Source organism: Delphinapterus leucas, chromosome 13 (assembly GCF_059928025.1).
Source record: "Delphinapterus leucas isolate spDelLeu-1000000601 "Yukka" chromosome 13, BTC_Dleu_Yukka2, whole genome shotgun sequence".
Classification (NCBI taxonomy): domain Eukaryota; kingdom Metazoa; phylum Chordata; class Mammalia; order Artiodactyla; family Monodontidae; genus Delphinapterus; species Delphinapterus leucas.
The window spans coordinates 26815600-26832537 of NC_143141.1; the positions used below are offsets into that span (position 1 = coordinate 26815600).

Genomic DNA, 16938 nt, shown 5'->3' on the forward strand with positions numbered 1-16938 from the left:
GGTGACTGATTTCCCTGGACCCTTGTCCTCCACAAGCTGTATAATAACAGGGATTGATGGAAAGCCCCAAACCAGTGATTCACTCCTCCCCTCAACTGCTTGCTAGGAAATTTTACCTTTGCACATCAGTTTCTGCTCATGCCTTAGTGCTCCCTCCCCTTGTTGGCAAGGGACTTGCTCACTAAATTCCCGACAATAATCCAAGCTGGAGATCCTCACAGAGATAGCACCCACCAAGAAAAACAATTGCTCTTGGTCAGAGGAATCTACCTCAGTCCCAGCGAGAGGAGATCTCCATTCCACCCCATCTAAGCTTTTAGACTATGGGCTGTTAAACTAGTTCATAGCTCTAGAACTAAAGGTTGCTTTCTTCTGCATTCCCCTGCACCCCAGTATCTCTTTGCCTTTGACTGGACAGATCCAGACACTGAAATGCCATGAATGCCTCCACTCTGTGTGCTTATAAAATTCAAGCTGAGGGTGCTTACATGATAGGAATGGAATGGACCAAAAAAAAGAAAAAAACGTGGGCTAGAAATTGTCCAGCTACCTTTAAAAATGCGATCACGTGAGGCCGTAGGCAAGCCGCCTCAGATCAAAGGCCTGACTGAGGGCCATAATTTAAAAATTTCTTAAACCCAGGGAGGATGACCAAAAGTGCTTGTAAATAGAGTACCAAAATGGGAGGCCACTGGTCTGACTAAGCTAACCATACCTGATAGAAATTTGGCAGGACTTCTCCCCTAAGCTAAATGAGGAAAGTAAAACATACCTCAACATAGGTAAATGTATAGCAGTCCTTCAATATCATTGTGGTAGCCACCCAATTCTTTAAAAAAAAGAAAAAAAAAACAACACCTGTCCTTATTTTACAAATGTAGTCTTTACAAGACCAGAGATGTAGCTCCAAAAAACAAATCCAAAACTTACAATCCTTTTACCACTCCCCAAACCTTCCCTATTTATCTGAAGAGGCTTGTAAGTATTAAACAAAGGGGAAACAAAGGAGGAACTTACCTGTGCCTTTGAGATGCAAATATCCTACCTGTTTTTTTCCAGGAACCCTTATCTCTGCCATCTTTTTAAAATGCAAATTTTGAAAAAGGGGGTAAATAATTTGGAACTTGTCATGGACAAATAAAAATCTTAAGTATCGGGCTTCCCCAGTGGCGCAGGGGTTGAGAGTCTGCCTGCCGATGCAGGGGACACGGTTTCGTGCCACGGTCAGGGAAGATCCCACATGCCGCGGAGCGGGCTCGCTGAGCCTATGCTCTGCAATGGGAGAGGCCACAACAGTGAGGGGCCCACGTACTGCAAAAAAAAAAAAAAAAAAAAAATCTTAAGTATCTTTTCCATAAATATTAGTAAAAAGGGTTTAGCCATCTAGACAAGTGAGCTTGATTTGTTCCACCTGCCAGAAACCCAATTTTAATCCAACCTCCTTTGTAGACTGATGCTGTACGTGACTCCTGGCTAAAATTTTGGAATGGGAATTATGAGGCTTCTGTGTTTGTTTGTATGTTTGTATGTATCTATGTGTGTGCTGCAGATGTATGGTATTGCCAAAAATTAATTCATAAAAGAGCTCTATTTAGTTGACTTAAAGAAAATCAAATGCTTATACAAATACTTAGAAATAGAAAGTAATCTGGCCAGAATGAACTTCAGGTTCATGTTATCTGTAAAATATTCAGTACTAAACTGATATCTGGTATTGAAGGTAGCTTAAGCTTGTTGGTTTGATTAATATAGACATGTCTTTAGAGTCATCAGTGTTAAGTATAATACTTCTGTTGTGGGCTTCCCTGGTGGTGCAGTGGTTAAGAATTCGCCTGCCAATGCAGGGGACACGGGTTTGAGCCCTGCTCTGGGAAGATCCCACATGCTGCAGAGCAGCCAAGCCTGTGTGCCACAACTACTGAGTCTGCGCTCTAGAGCCCGTGAGACACAACTACGGAGCCCGCGTGTCACAACTACAAAGCCCGTGCGCCTAGAGCCCGTGCTCCACAACAAGAGAAGCCACGGCAGTGAGAAGCCTGCGCACCGCAACAAAGAGTAGTCCCCACTCACCGCAACTAGAGAAGGCCCGAGAGCAGCAACGAAGACCCAACACAGCCAAAAATAAATAAATAAAAAATACATAAATTTAAAAAAAACTTACTTAAAGAAAAAATACTTCTGTTCTACCTAGATTTACTAGACCTTATTATATGTATTGCAAATTTGTTAGCAAATTTAGTTATGGGAGTAACTCAATGAGGAAGAAACTTATAAGGAAGGTAAGATATGTGTTTTCAGTAAAAGAACGTGTGAGGAATGAAAAAATACTGAAAAGTTATGCCGCTTTTGATAACAGGTTGTGTGAGTTTCTTTGCCTTTAATCTGTATTCGCTTTTGAGATCTCTTGACACTTCGGTTAAGAAATAAGTATTGTCTCATAGTGACCAATGATTTTATTTGATCAAGTGTTTTAAAACTTTTTGACAAACTTCCCAAATGTCAAATTTTAATTAAAGTTCTTTTGACTTTCAACTAACTTTGGGGTGTTTTAGAGGGCCCCTGAGGCATCTCAGAGAGAAATATTTAACTAGTATTATTTAGTATGTTAAGTTACATAGACAGCATTATCACAAGAGCAATAAAACTATTTAAAAAATACTGTATGGATGAATGTTATTAATATAGACATTCTAAAAATTATGTAAAGGTTCTAAAATTTGGATATGTCCTGGTATAATGCTATAGTTCTAGTTGTTACCTTAAAATGTTCTACGTCACAACAGTAACCAAGCTTCTTTATCAATTACACTGTAATCAGATATTTAACCTTTTAAGTCTTTTGTCATTTATAGACAGTTACTATTGTACTCTGATGCTGTTCCAAAAGTGCTTCATCTTCAAGAAGATTCATAGGGAGGCTACAGAAGCAGTTCCACATCAAGATGATGGCTATGCAATGATTCCAGCTCATGTCAACTTAAAACAAGAAGCCATCCTGCTCCTGGGGCCCCTAGATCAGGCATCCAGAGATTTTTCACTCCCTGACAGGCAGAGTTGATGCCCCTGCTCAGCCCTGAAGCAGCTACAGATGACAGACCATTGCCCCTCTGCTTCCCATAAGATTATGGGAGTAAAATCTGAGGGGGGAATGAGACAGGAAGGGGGCAGGGCACAACGTTTTAAAGAATGACATGGGGCTTCCCTGGTGGCACAGTGGTTGAGAGTCCGCCTGCCGATGCTAGGGGACACAGGTTCGTGCCCCGGTCCGGGAAGATCCCACATGCCGCGGAGCGGCTGGGCCCGTGAGCCATGGCCGCTGAGCCTGTGTGTCTGGAGCCTGTGCTCCGCAACGGGAGAGGCCACAACAGTGAGAGGCCCGCGTACAGGAAAAAAAAAAAAGAATGACATAGCCCAAGGACATGACATAAATTGGTTAGAACCAGCTAGGTCCAAGATGGTGGACAAGTTGTCTTCCACCAAACCTTGAGCCTCAGTATATGCTCATTGTAACACATCAGTGCACTAAATGACACACCCATATGACAGTTCCAAGGCCGACCATAAAAGGTAAAAAAATGGGCAGTGGCTCAATTCCTGGAAATCCCCACCCATTCCCCAAAATAGGTGGAATACTCCTTCTACTCATCAACCTATGATTACCCACCCCTATAAAAACTGACAACCCCATACCCTGGTGCCTCTTGCCTTCTGAGATGGCCCACCCTCTGTCTAGTGAGTGTGTTTCTCCCAGAATAAACCTTCTTTCACTTAAAAAAAAAAAAAAAAAGAAGAAGATATCACAATTTTATAGCAAACCAAATGCATTTACCCGATTTTACATGATAATTCTAGCAGAGCATAAAATATATAAGAGCATTTCATATATACTCATGATATATTAAGGAACTGAAAACATGTTAATATTTACAAATCCAATCCAGATTTAGGGTTGAGGAGGACTTCTTTAAAAGGGCTTCACTGCTGTCACTGTTTGCAGATGACATGATACTATACATAGAGAATCTTAAAGATGCTACCAGAAAACTACTAGAGCTAATCAATGAATTTGGTAAGGTAGCACGATACAAAACTAATGCACAGAAATCTCTTGCATTCCTATACACTAATGATAAAAAATCTGAAAATGAAATTAAGAAAACACTCCCATTTACCATTGCAACAAAAAGAATAAAATATCTAGGAATAAACCTACCTAAGGACACAAAAGACCTGTATGCAGAAAATTATAAGACACTGATGAAAGAAATTAAAGATGATACAAATAGATGGAGAGATATACCACGTTCTTGGATTGGAAGAATCAACATTGTGAAAATGACTATACTACCCAAAGCAATCTACAGATTCAATGCAATCCCTATCAAACTACCACTGGCATTTTTCACAGAACTAGAACAAAACATTTCACAATTTGTATGGAAACACAAAAGACCCTGAATAGCCAAAGCAATCTTGAGAAGGAAAAACGGAGCTGGAGGAATCAGGCTCCCTGACTTCAGACTATACTACAAAGCTACAGTAATCAAGACAGTATGGTACTGGCACAAAAACAGAAATATAGATCAAGGGAACAGGATAGAAAGCCAGACATAAACCCACATACATATGGTCACCTTATCTTTTTTTTTTTTTTTTTTTGGTCACCTTATCTTTGATAAAGGAGGCAAGAATATACAGTGGAGAAAGACAGCCTTTTCAATAAGTGGTGCTGGGAAAACTGGACAGCTACATGCAAAAGAATGAAATTAGAACACTCCCTAACACCATACACAAAAATAAACTCAAAATGGATTAAAGGCCTAACTGTAAGGCCAAACACTATCAAACTCTTAGAGGAAAACATAGGCAGAACACTCTATGACACAAATCACAGCAAGATCCTTTTTGACCCACCTCCTAGAGAAATGGAAATAAAAACAAAAATAAACAAATGGGACCTAATGAAACTTCAAAGCTTTTGCACAGCAAAGGAAACCATAAACAAGACAAAACGACAACCCTCAGAATGGGAGAAAATATTTGCAAATGAAGCAACTGACAAAGAATTAATCTCAAAAATTTACAAGCAGCTCATGCAGCTCAATAACAAAAAAACAAGCAACCCAATCCAAAAATGGGCAGAAGACCTAAATAGACATTTCTCCAAAGAAGATATACAGATTGCCAACAAACACATGAAAGAATGCTCAATATCATTAATCATTAGAGAAATGCAAATCAAAACTACAATGAGATATCTCACACCAGTCAGAATGGCCATCATCAAAAAATCTACAAACAATAAATGCTGGAGAGGGTGTGGAGAAAAGGGAACCCTCTTGCACTGTTGGTGGGAATGTAAACTGATACAGCTACTATGGAGAACAGTATGGAGGTTCCTTAAAAAACTAAAAATAGAAATACCGTATGACCCAGCAATTCCACTAATGGGCATATACCCTGAGAAAACCATAATTCAAAAAGAGGCACATACCAAAATGTTCATTGCAGCTCTATTTACAATAGCCAGGACATGGAAGCGACCTAAGTGTCCATCAACAGATGAATGGATAAAGAAGATGTGGCACATATAGACAATGGAATATTACTCAGCCGTAAAAAGAAATGAAATTGAGGTATTTGTAGTGAGGTGGATGGACGTAGAGTCTGTCATACAGAGTGAAGTAAGTCAGAAAGAGAAAAACAAATACCGTATGCTAACACATATATATGGAATCTAAAAAAAAATAAAAGTGGTCATGAAGAACCTAGGGGCAAGACAGGAATAAAGACACAGACCTACTAGAGAATAGACTTGAGGATACGGGGAGAGGGAAGGGTAAGCTGGGACAAAGTGAGAGAGTGCCATGGACACATGTACACTACCAAACGTAAAATAGCTAGCTAGTGGGAAGCAGCCGCATAGCACAGGGAGATCAGCTCGGTGCTTTGTGACCACCTAGAGGGGTGGGACAGGGAGGGAGATGCAAGAGAGAAGAGATATGGGGACATATGTATATGTATAACTGATTCACTTTGTTATAAAGCAGAAACTGACCCACCATTGTAAAGCAATTATACTCCAATAAAGATGTTAAAAAAAAAAAGATAACTGTAATAAAATCTTAAAAAAAAATAAAATAAAATAAAAGGGCTTTGCTGATACAAATACATCGGCAACATTCTTTTTTTTTTTTTTTTTTCTGTACGCGGGCCTCTCACTGTTGTGACCTCTCCCGTTGCGGAGCACAGGCTTCGGATGCGCAGGCTCAGCGGCCATGGCTCACGGGCCCAACCGCTCCGCGGCATGTGGGATCTTCCCGGACCGGGGCATGAACCCGTGTCCCCTGCATCGGCAGGCGGACTCTCAACCACTGCGCCACCAGGGAAGCCCAACATTCTTGAATTATAGTAATACCTGCCCTGTGCCAGAAATAGATTCCCAACCCTGGAATAGAATAGAGTGAAAGATTACTTTAAAAGGGCTTAGGACAGTCATTTATATTGAATGAAATAACAAATAAAGTGCCAGGAATATGGGGACTTCCCTGGCAGTCCAGTGGTTAAGACTCCGAGCTTCCAATGCAGAGGGCAGGAGTTCGATCCCTGGTTGGGGAACTAAGATCCCACGTGTCACGTGGCATGGCCCAAAATAGAAAATAAATAAATAAAGTGCCAGGCATATATATTCACTAAAAATTAATATCTAACTCTGTTGGCTAAATTTATACACACACACATCCTTAATATAGATATATTTATCTATTTATACACTCATAAGGATAGCTTTATAAAAATAATCAGTGAATAGGACTTAGATTGCACTTCATTAAAAAGCTCATTTAAAAAAAATGTTTTTTAAGTTCCTTTTGAAAGTAGTAAACTTAGAGAAAATGGTAGCAGCACATTTGGGCTAAGCATGATATAATAAAGTTAAGGACACAGGGTTCTGGGAGAATCCATTGTTCCAAGTTCCAAAGGCAACTTCTAGATGTTATGCCAATTTGCTTAAAAAAAAAAAAAAAGAAAGAAAGAAAGAAATCAAAGAGTAACAAGAACCAAAACAAAGCCACAAAGCAATGAGTATCTTTTACAACATAACTGTGTTTTAGCCCTCGCCTGCATACCACAACTCTGCCAAATGTGAAACACAGTCCTGAGAGGGAGTCATTACCTAATTTCCCAACATTTTTTTTTTTTTTGCCAATGGGCAGATAAAGTTACTGCTACCCCAAAATAAATGGAAATGGAAACTGAGATCAGTCCCAAGGGGAATCCAAAATTTATTAACCATATTAGCTAACACATTTAGGAGTGCTTTCACAGATGTTTTTAGAAAAATTTCCAATAAAATTATGCATCAACAGAGTAGAAAGAAGAGGGCTATCTAAATAAAATTAAAAACTGAAATCCAAGTCAGTAGCATCTTCACTTTCCTTCTAATTCAATAGTTTACAGTACTGTAATTTTCCATGAAAAATTAATATCAGGTGCATTTTACAATTCATGATCAACTTATTTTGGAAAGAGTTCTGTTATCTACTAATTAATGGAACCAGTAATGCGTGAACAAAGACACAAAGGGGGATGGATCTAACATCTCTGAAACGGGAGATATTTTGCTTAGAGTTTTACGTATATTACTCTCAGTTACCTTGGGACTATTATAAGCATGTTATACAGAAAAAGTGACTGAGGACAGTAGAAACAAAATTAAAACACAAACTTCTGCCTCCAAAGTCCATTTTTTCCTTTACCTCACTGTCGCCTAGACTACAGTACTATCTCTCTAACCATGAAAACTCTCACACTACCCCCCCCATAAAAAGGAATATATGCAGACCCATATTTTTTTTTTCATTTCTGTTCAATTTTATTTTATTTTAACATCTTTATTAGAGTATAATTGCTTTACAATGGTGTCAGTTTCTGCTTTATAACAAAGTAAATCAGTTATACGTATACATATGTCCCCATCTCTTCCCTCTTGCATCTCCCTCCCACCCTCCCTATCCCACCCCTCTAGGTGGTCACAAAGCACCGATCTCCCCCTGTGCTATGCGGCTGCTTCCCACTAGCTAGCTATTTTACATTTGGTAGTGTATATATGTCCATGCCACTCTCTCACTTTGTTCCAGCTTACCCTTCCCTCTTCCCGTATCCTCAAGTCCATTCTCTAGTAGGTCTGCATCTTTATTCCCGTCTTGCCCTTAGACCCATATTTTTTAAAGGATGTTTTAATTTTACCAGCTAGCAGTAATCAAAGCAATACATTAGAACCCTGAATACCAAATGTACTTATTGCCTTCAGAGATGTGGAAACCTACATTTCATTCAGAAAAGGAAGTGAAGGGAGGGCATTTGTTTTTTTGTGTTTTATAAATTTATTTATTTTTGGCTGCATTGGGTCTTTGTTGCTGCGCGCGGGTTTTCTCTAGTTGCGACGAGCAGGGGCTACTCTTCATTGCAGAGCCTGGGCTTCTCATTGCGGTGGCTTCTCTTTTTGCAGAGCACAGGTTCTAGGCGCATGGGCTTCAGTAGTTGTGGCTCGTGGGCTCAGTAGTTGTGACTCGTAGGCTCTAGAGCACAGGCTCAGTAGTTGTGGTGCACGGGCTTAGTTGCTCCGCGGCATGTGGGATCCTCCCGGGCGGGCCAGGGCTTGAGTCCGTGTCCCCCTCATTGGCAGGTAGCTTCTTAATCACTGCACCACCAGGGAAGCCCCAAAAGCAGGGCATTTGTTACTGGAGAGTGTGAGCAAACTGTTCCAGTTCTTTAGGTAAGGAATTGGAGTATTTTTATAAATCTCTTCAATCATGAAAGCACATGTGGCCAGAACTCAGGAAGGGAGGAAGAGGGAAGAGAACAGACAGTAATGAAAGATGGGGCTGGAAAGGCAGGTCAGGGTCAGACTAAGGAAATCCTTAAATGTCCCCTCTGAAGTCTTCTTTCAAGAACGCATTAATCCCCATTCTGTGCTCCAACAGCACCTTGGAAACGTCTCTAATAGCATTTTTACACTGATTGGAAATTACATTTTCTGCCACATGTACGTGTTCTGCCTCTTGACAAGTATGGAAGTTCCACTAAAGAAAATCGCTTTTACCATCTCTGAATTCGCACAGCCTAGCACAGTGCCTGGATAAAGGGGCTGCTGTTTCAAGGCTTAGGTCTCTGCAGTGTAAAGGCTCTAAAGATTGACGGGAAAGAGGGTGCATAGCTTTAAGGAACGAAATCACAGCTCTCCCTCCACCGCCCCCCCCCCAGAAAAAGATTCTTCAACCTAGGTTTAGAATAGGAATTTGAGGTCCAAAAAAATCAGGAAATATTTATTACCTCCCTAAGAAAACGCAAACAGAGCTTTCGCTCTTCTCTTCCCGGGCGTTTACCACCTCAATTTACTCGGTCTGGCACTGACCGACTCCGGGTGGGCTGCAGTCAAAGTCCTGGTGACCACAACACATTTATTCCCTTAGGAGGGAAAGGGGCAGCTTGTAGAGCAGCGCGAGCCACACCCACGACCGGGAGAAGGAGGGAAGTGCTGGTACCCGGCGAGCAAGGCTCCGCCCTAACCCCCACCGCCGCTAGGGTCCCGGGAAGGGACGGCTCACTGAAGGCTGCTCACTCACAACTCTTCCCCGCGCTCGCCAAAACATCTCCTCTGCTTTCCCGCTCTTGGTATCAGGGCCAAGGGCGGCCGGCAGGCCCTGGCCGGTGACCTCCGTATGCTCCCAGGTAAGTCGCTGAGTCCCAGGGCCCGCCAGCACCTCCGCTCCACACCGTGGGCCCCGTTCAGCCGGCGGACTGGCCTTGAGACAGGACGACGCCCGGAGCCTGCAGGAGGCCGGCTCCTCCGAAAGGCGGGCTCTCGATTTCAGCCCACACAGCCGAACGAACGCCCTGGTAGTAGGCTGCGGCCACTCTGGGATGCCACGTCGCCCCGCCACACCCTTCTCGGTGGCCACCACCTCCCGGGACGGAGATGCTCATGAAGGGAGTCCCTGGGCGGGCCCCGCGCTCGGTTCCCCTCGGATTTCCGCGCTAACCCAGCCCCCCGACCCTCTTACCGAACTGCCGAGAGGTGGAAGGGGCGATGGTGGAGGCGGCAGCTCTGCGCCGGCCGGAGCAGCCGGGTGGCCAAAGTGGATAAGAGGGACATTGCAGCCATGGCCAGCGCCGGGAGGCAAACGCGCGCGGGCCCTGCAGTTATACCGCTGTCGCGTGGCAGGCCCCGCCTCCTGCCGGCACCCATTGGTCCCTGCGGCTCTCCACTTGCAGTCTGTTGGGCCGCTGGAGCTGAAGGAACCGATCGGTTGTCTTCTTTCAAACGTAGAGAAGCCCAGTAAAGCCATGCTGGTGATTGGAGCAAAAAGCGCCAAGAGCGGGGCCCTGGATGGTTCCGAAGGCTCGATAGCTTGCCGAGACTGGCTGAGGAAGACAAGCCCCTGCCAAACGTTGTCACGGAAGCCCGGCCAACGCGTTCATTCACTGCCCAAATATCTGAGTGCCTACTGTGTGCCAGGCGCTTTAAGAGTGGATAAAAAGATAGGCAGATGGAATAGCAACTAATAAATGTAGAAGAATGATGCAGTTAGAAAACGACTAGTTGGCAAAATCATAGTAAAAATTGATTGAGAATCATCAATGGATGTCAAAACAACTGAGTGAAGTTGGATGAGGACCAAGTTATTTGCACATAGTGTTGCCAGATCTTGCAAGAAAAATACAAGATGCCCAGTTAAATTTGGATTGGGAGGAGGGGTCATACTTTACTAAAAAGGTATTCGTCTGTTACCTGAAATTCAAATTAAACTGGGCTACCTGTATTTTATCTGACTGGCCGCCCTATTTGCATAGTCTCAAAGTATCTCTCCCACAGAGTATTTTTTTAATAGCAAAGGGGGGGGACTTCCCTAGTGGCGCAGTGGTTAAAACACTCTGCTCCCAATGCAGGGGGCTGGGGTTTGATCCCTGGTCAGGGAACTAGATCCTACATGCACGCCACAACTAAGAATTCAAATACCACAACAGTGGAGCCGGCGAGCCGCAATTGAGGAGCCCGCCGGGCGCAACCAAATTAAAAAAAAAAAAAAAAAGATAGAAAAGGGAGAAAATGGTACATTTACAGTGGAGAAACCTGACAGTCATCACCTTAAACAAGTGATCAAAATTAACACCAGTAATAGGACAAAAACACATTATATGCCCTCAGATATGACGCATTGAGGAAGACACACCACTTCATAAATCTTAGCAAGTCTGAATATTGAATAAAGTGATTTTCCTAAACCATTGAATTCCCTAAAATTGTTACAGATTTCTTATTTACACAGTGAGAGGAGAGATCATAGACCTGGAATGTTAAAACAGTCCAGGAAAAAGGCACATTCCTGAAATTTTGCAATGTACTAGTAGATCTAATCACAAGGAAATATCAGACAAGTCAAGACTAAGAGATGTTCTACAAGAAAAGCAGCCTGTACTCTTCAAAAATGTCAAAGTCATGAAAGACAAAGAATGAGGAACTTTTCTAGATCAAAGGAGCCTGGGCATGACAATTCAATGTAATATGTGATCCCAGACACACACCCCCAATTATTTTCTTTCTTTTTCCTTCATTCTTCTTATTTTTCTGTCTCTTTTTTGCTATAAAGGACATGATAGGACAACTGGCAAAATAATAATAAAGTCTGTAGATCAGTTAATAGCATTGTATCAATTTAAATTTCCTGTAGCTAATCATATTGTGGTTATGTAAGAGAATGTACTTGCTGTTAGAGATAAAGGGACATCATATCTACAACTTACTTTCAAATGGTTAAAATATATATATATATATATATATATATATATATAGGTTTTGTTAGGGCTGCAATAAAATACCACAGACTGGGTGGCTTAAAAAATTATTATATCTATATGAGATGATGGCTGTTTGCTAAACTTATTGTGATGATCATTTCTTGATATATGTAAGTCAAATCATTATGCTGTACACCTTAAAATTATACAGGGCTCTATGTCAATTATATATCAATAAAATTGGTAGAAAAAAAACAAAATTTTCTTGCAGTTCTGGAGGCTGGAAGTACAAGATCAAGGTGTTGGCAGGTTTGCCCTCTCTTGAGGCCTTTCTCCCTGACTGGCAGGTGGCTGCCTTCTCACTGTCCTCACATGGTCTTTCATCTGTGGGAGCACCCCTCTGGCGCCTCTCTCTGTATGTCTTAATCTCCTCTTCTCATAAGGACACCAGTCAGATTTAATTAGAACCCACCGTGACCACCTCATTTTAACTTTATTGCCTTTTTAAAGGCTCTATTTCCAAATACAGTCACATTCTAAGGTACTGAGGGTTAGGGCTTCTACATATGAATTTGGGGGGGGGTGACACAATTCAGTCCATAAAGATGTATATACAAAAAGAGAAGCTAATAAAGCATATAGTGAATATAGCATATTAACCACTGGGGAATTGGGCGAAGAGTACGTAAGCATTCCTTGAACTTTTCCTGCAACCTTTCTGTGTGTCTGAAATTATTTCAAAAAAAATTTTTAAATCAGATTTCTTCCCTCCTGGGGTTTGAGGGAAAGGTAGACATACAGTGATCAAGAGAAGAGACTAAGAAAAAGACTGTGGTGCTGAGAACCCTCCAGACAGTGGGTGTGAAAGGTTGTACAGCTCAGAGCATGCCCTCAGGTTATATGCCTGGATGTGATAACTCACAGAATCTATCCCCAGCAAGCCCTGGTGAGGAGGGCCTTACAGTTACTTGGACTTTGCAGCAGTGGCTTTGAAAGAGGGAAAGGAACCAGACATGCCCAGATTTTAGGATACACAGCCCTCTGCAAAATTTTGGAAATTCTCTTTTCCCAAAAAGAAAACTTGAGAGTGAAAGCATGAGAACATTATTATATATTTTTTACTATGCCTAATGAAAGAACTTCCCTCCATGCTCCCACAGTATTATATTGAAATACCACTTGTTTAACAAAAATACTTTATGCTCTAATTTTTAGCCCAAATTCTGTGGGGTGCTCAGGCCCTTCTAACTCAGGCCCTAAATAGCCTTTCTGCATACTCTTTCCTTGCTCTGGCCTTCACTGAGCACATCCTGTACTTCTACCTGCTGTTTGATTGCCCTCCTCCATCTACTCCCCAGAACCACTGCTACTCATCCCCAAGGCTGCACCCCCAGACTGCCTGACTTGCCCATCTTGCCTGTGGGCCTCCACGTTAAGTGGCCTCACATGTTTCATTGACACATAAGGAAGAATTGGGACCACACACGGGCAAAAGAGCATTTTTGCTCCAACATAACGCCGATAGGCAGAATTAATTGCCCTCTCTTTGGGGCTATCGTAGAATATGAGAATACTCCTATGTCAGTCCTCAGAAGGACATCTTGATATTTGTGCATCTGTCTATCTCTTCAAATACTGAAACCGTGCAACTCAGATTGGGACTTACATGCTGGGTCTTTTTTTTTTTTTTTTGGCCCCATTGTGCAGCATGTCGGATCTTAGTTCCCCGACCAGGGATCAAACCCATGTTCCCTGCATTGGAAGCATGGAGTCTTAACCACTGGACCCCCAAGGAAGTCCCGCATGGTCTTTTAATTGAGATCACACACCTGGTCTCAGGACCTAATGAAGCTCAGGTTCTTGATGTCTCATCGCAGAAAGAATTCAGAGAGAGACAAAGTGATAGGTAAGAAGTGGATTTATTTAGAGAGAAACACACTCCACAGAGTATGGGCCATCTCAGAAGGTGAGAGGCCCCACAATATGGCATGGTTAGTTTTTATGGGCTGGGTAATTTCATAGGCTAATGAGTGGATTATTCCAACTATTTTGGGGAAGGGGCAGGGATTTCCATGAATTGGGTCACCACCCACTTTTGGGCCTTTTATGGTTGGCTTCAGAACTGTCATGGCACCTGTGGATGTGTCATTTAGCATGCTAATATATTACAATGAGCGTATAATGAGGCTCAAGGTCCACTGGAAGTCAAATCTTCTGCCACCTTGGACCTAGTTGCTTCTAGCCAGTTTTTGTCATGTCCTATGGTTATGTCATTCATTTAAAGGTTGTGCCCTGCCCCTTTCCCTCCTGTTTCAATATGATGTGAGCTTATTAAGCCAAGACAATTCATATCTCATGATTCATTTCATTCATGCAAGCACAAAGCACATTTATAATCAAACATCTATTAATAATCATTCTAATAATAGCTAAGCTTTATTGAACACTCATAATGTGTCAGGCACTGTTTTATGCCCTTTGCAAATATTATCCTATTTAATTTTCACAGTAAGCCCATGAAGTAAGTGCTATTATTATGTCCATTTACAGATGGGGAAAATGAGGCACAGGAGGTTTAAGGAACATGTCTAAGGTCAGGGTGCTAGTAAGGGGAGGGCAGAGATTGAAGCCAGACAGGCTGGCTCCAGAGTCCATGCTCTGCTATTAAGTACCATTTATTGAGCACTTATTCTGTGCCAGGCACTGGGTTCAGCACCATCTTCTTTAATCCCAACAACCCTGTGAGGTACGTATTATGTTCTGCATTTCAGATGAAAAAACTGAGACTCAGAGAGATGACCACTTGCCTGAAGTCACTCACCAGCAAGATGAGGCCTGTCATGGAAGCCTTCCCTCTAGCCCTCCACTTCACGTGGGCCTGAATATTTAATAGATAGCTAAGGAGGAAACCGGACCACACACAGGTGAAATCACTTAAAACTATAAATGGGTGAGAGAGAACTGTTGGGCAGAGGAGGCCATGGTGGTGGGACCCACAGAATTGGCAGCTAAACTCTAACAGTGTTCCACGTCTAGAAGGAACCACAGAGCTTATGAACACCAACACATTCCACCACCCATCAAACATCCAGTGTAACTGATTTACCTGAAGAAATCAAGGACTCATTATCATCCCAGAGCAATTTCTAAGTAAGGACTATGCTGGGCACCCCTCATGACCTAGAGTTCATAATGGCATCAGGATAGCCACTGCAGTTGTGAAAATATTGAAATGTTTCTGTACAGATGGGTAAAACCTGTTCTCCCAAGCCCTCTGATTGTCTACCACACCCTAGTACCCCTCCCTAGGGAAATTAATATCAACACCCAGACCATGATCCTGCTTTCACACTAGGCTAGTTTGGGCCATGCCTATCCATTTCATACCCCTGACTTTCTCTCATCTTAGAACATACTGTTTTGGGGGCAATGTGCCTTCTATTTCAATACCACCAAAGTAGACAGCACTAAGACAGGACAGCCCAGTCTCCGAAACACCCAACCAGAGAGAATTGTTCCTTTTTTCTTACTATGAAAGCAATTCATGTTCTTTGTTTAAAACACACACATGTATGCATACACACTGGAAAATACAAAAAAGATTAAGAAGCAGAGATAAAATGACACCCACTCCAGCACCAATCAGAAACACCCAGGATTAGGTAAATGGCACTGTGCTTGGAAGTAAGGATATTTTTAAAAAGTTGAATAAGATACAAACTTGTTCTAACTAGGTTTCTAGCTCAGTGAGGTGGAAGACAAACCATGTTCACATCGAGTAGGTAAGTGACAGAGGTATGCCCAGGGGTCTCTGGGAGCTGAGTGGAGGGACCCCTGACTCTTGGCAAAGTCCTGTCCTCGCCTTTATACTGGAATCACTTTATGGCCATAGTGAAAGTGTGGACTCAGGGAAGCAGGCCGAGGAGCATGTTCAGTCTTTCTGACAGGGCCATAAGGCTGACAGAAAACAGGAGAGCTCGTGGCTCACAAGCAGTCCATCCCAGCTCATAAGAAGCTGGGAACTTTGTTCAGAAGCCTGTACAGAAGCCTCCAGTGATTTACAGGGCCACTTTGCATATCTCCTTCGTAAACCATTATAGGGTGAAAGGCAGCAGGTTAAGGATCCAGTGGTTGGAGAATATCAGCCTCAGAATTTTCAGGATTTAGGTTCTTTCTTCAATTCTTCTCATTCTTATATTTGAACCGGGGGTGGCTTCTGTTTCAAGGGTTCTGGATATTGGGGGAGTCCGTGTAGCATCCTGAGGAGATGCAGTTCAGTTTTCTTCTAATTTCAAGGAGAAGGAAGGGGACCTTACTTACTTGACAGGATAGGAAAGGGGGCAGGGAGTCAGACTGCGGAGAAAAGGGAACTAGTTTCATAGACCATTAACCACGTGCCAGGAAATATGCTAGATACTTCCCCTACATTTACTCATATAATCCTAATGTTCCTGTGAGGTCAATATATTATTATATCTATTATAGAAGAAGCAACAAAGTTAAAGTAATTTGCCCATGACCACCAGCTAGTAATGGCAGTGCCAGGATTAAACATAGGTCTGTCTTCATTCAAAACCCATGTTCTTTCACAAAATATGTCTATCACAGTTGTGTGAGGTCAGATTGAAGAGAGGGCATTTGGCAGAATGTAATGGCTGGAATGGAGCAAGTGGAACAAGGAAGGTTGACAAGGTTACAGAACATTTAATGACATGATCCTCCCCAAAGGTTGTACTTTATTAGCCTGCCTGCCTGCCTTCTTCCTTTTCTTCTCTTCTTTTTCCTCCTTTTTCTTCTTTTTGGCCTGCCAAAAAGAACTCTTACTAAATTTTTATCATTTACAAAAATTTTGTATGATTTTTTTTTTTCCTTGCGGTATGCGGGCCTCTCACTGCCGTGACCTCTCCCGCCGCGGAGCACAGGCTCCGGACGCGCAGGCTCAGCGGCCATGGCTCACCGGCCCAGCCGCTCCGCGGTACGTGGGATCCTCCCGGATCGGGGCACAAACCCGCGTCCCCTGCATCGGCAGGCGGACTCCCAACCACTGCGCCACCAGGGAAACCCTGTATGATTTTTTAAAGAAGAGAGATGATGTTTTACCAAAGCGGTTAAAAATACATGTTTCTAACAGCAGCACCA

General features: G+C 42.6%; 1 protein-coding gene and 1 long non-coding RNA gene across 4 annotated transcripts in view; both read right to left on the reverse strand.

The window, feature by feature from the left end:
• The window catches only part of MTHFD2 (methylenetetrahydrofolate dehydrogenase (NADP+ dependent) 2, methenyltetrahydrofolate cyclohydrolase), a 29641-nt gene extending 19377 nt beyond the window's left edge, over positions 1–10264 (reverse strand). For all 3 annotated transcript variants that reach the window (XM_022563086.3, XM_089922946.1, XM_089922947.1), the window contains exon 1: positions 10065–10264. In XM_022563086.3, coding sequence (XP_022418794.2) covers positions 10065–10249 — 185 coding nt within the window. In that variant the 5' untranslated portion in view covers positions 10250–10264. The remainder of the gene's footprint in view (positions 1–10064) is intronic.
• On the reverse strand, positions 7260–10058 carry LOC149747706 (uncharacterized). Its single transcript, XR_016395384.1, has 2 exons — positions 9334–10058; positions 7260–9187 (listed from the first exon to the last, which is right to left on the reverse strand). It is a non-coding gene; the product is annotated as an uncharacterized LOC149747706 (long non-coding RNA).
• Positions 10265–16938: the final 6674 nt, after the last annotated feature.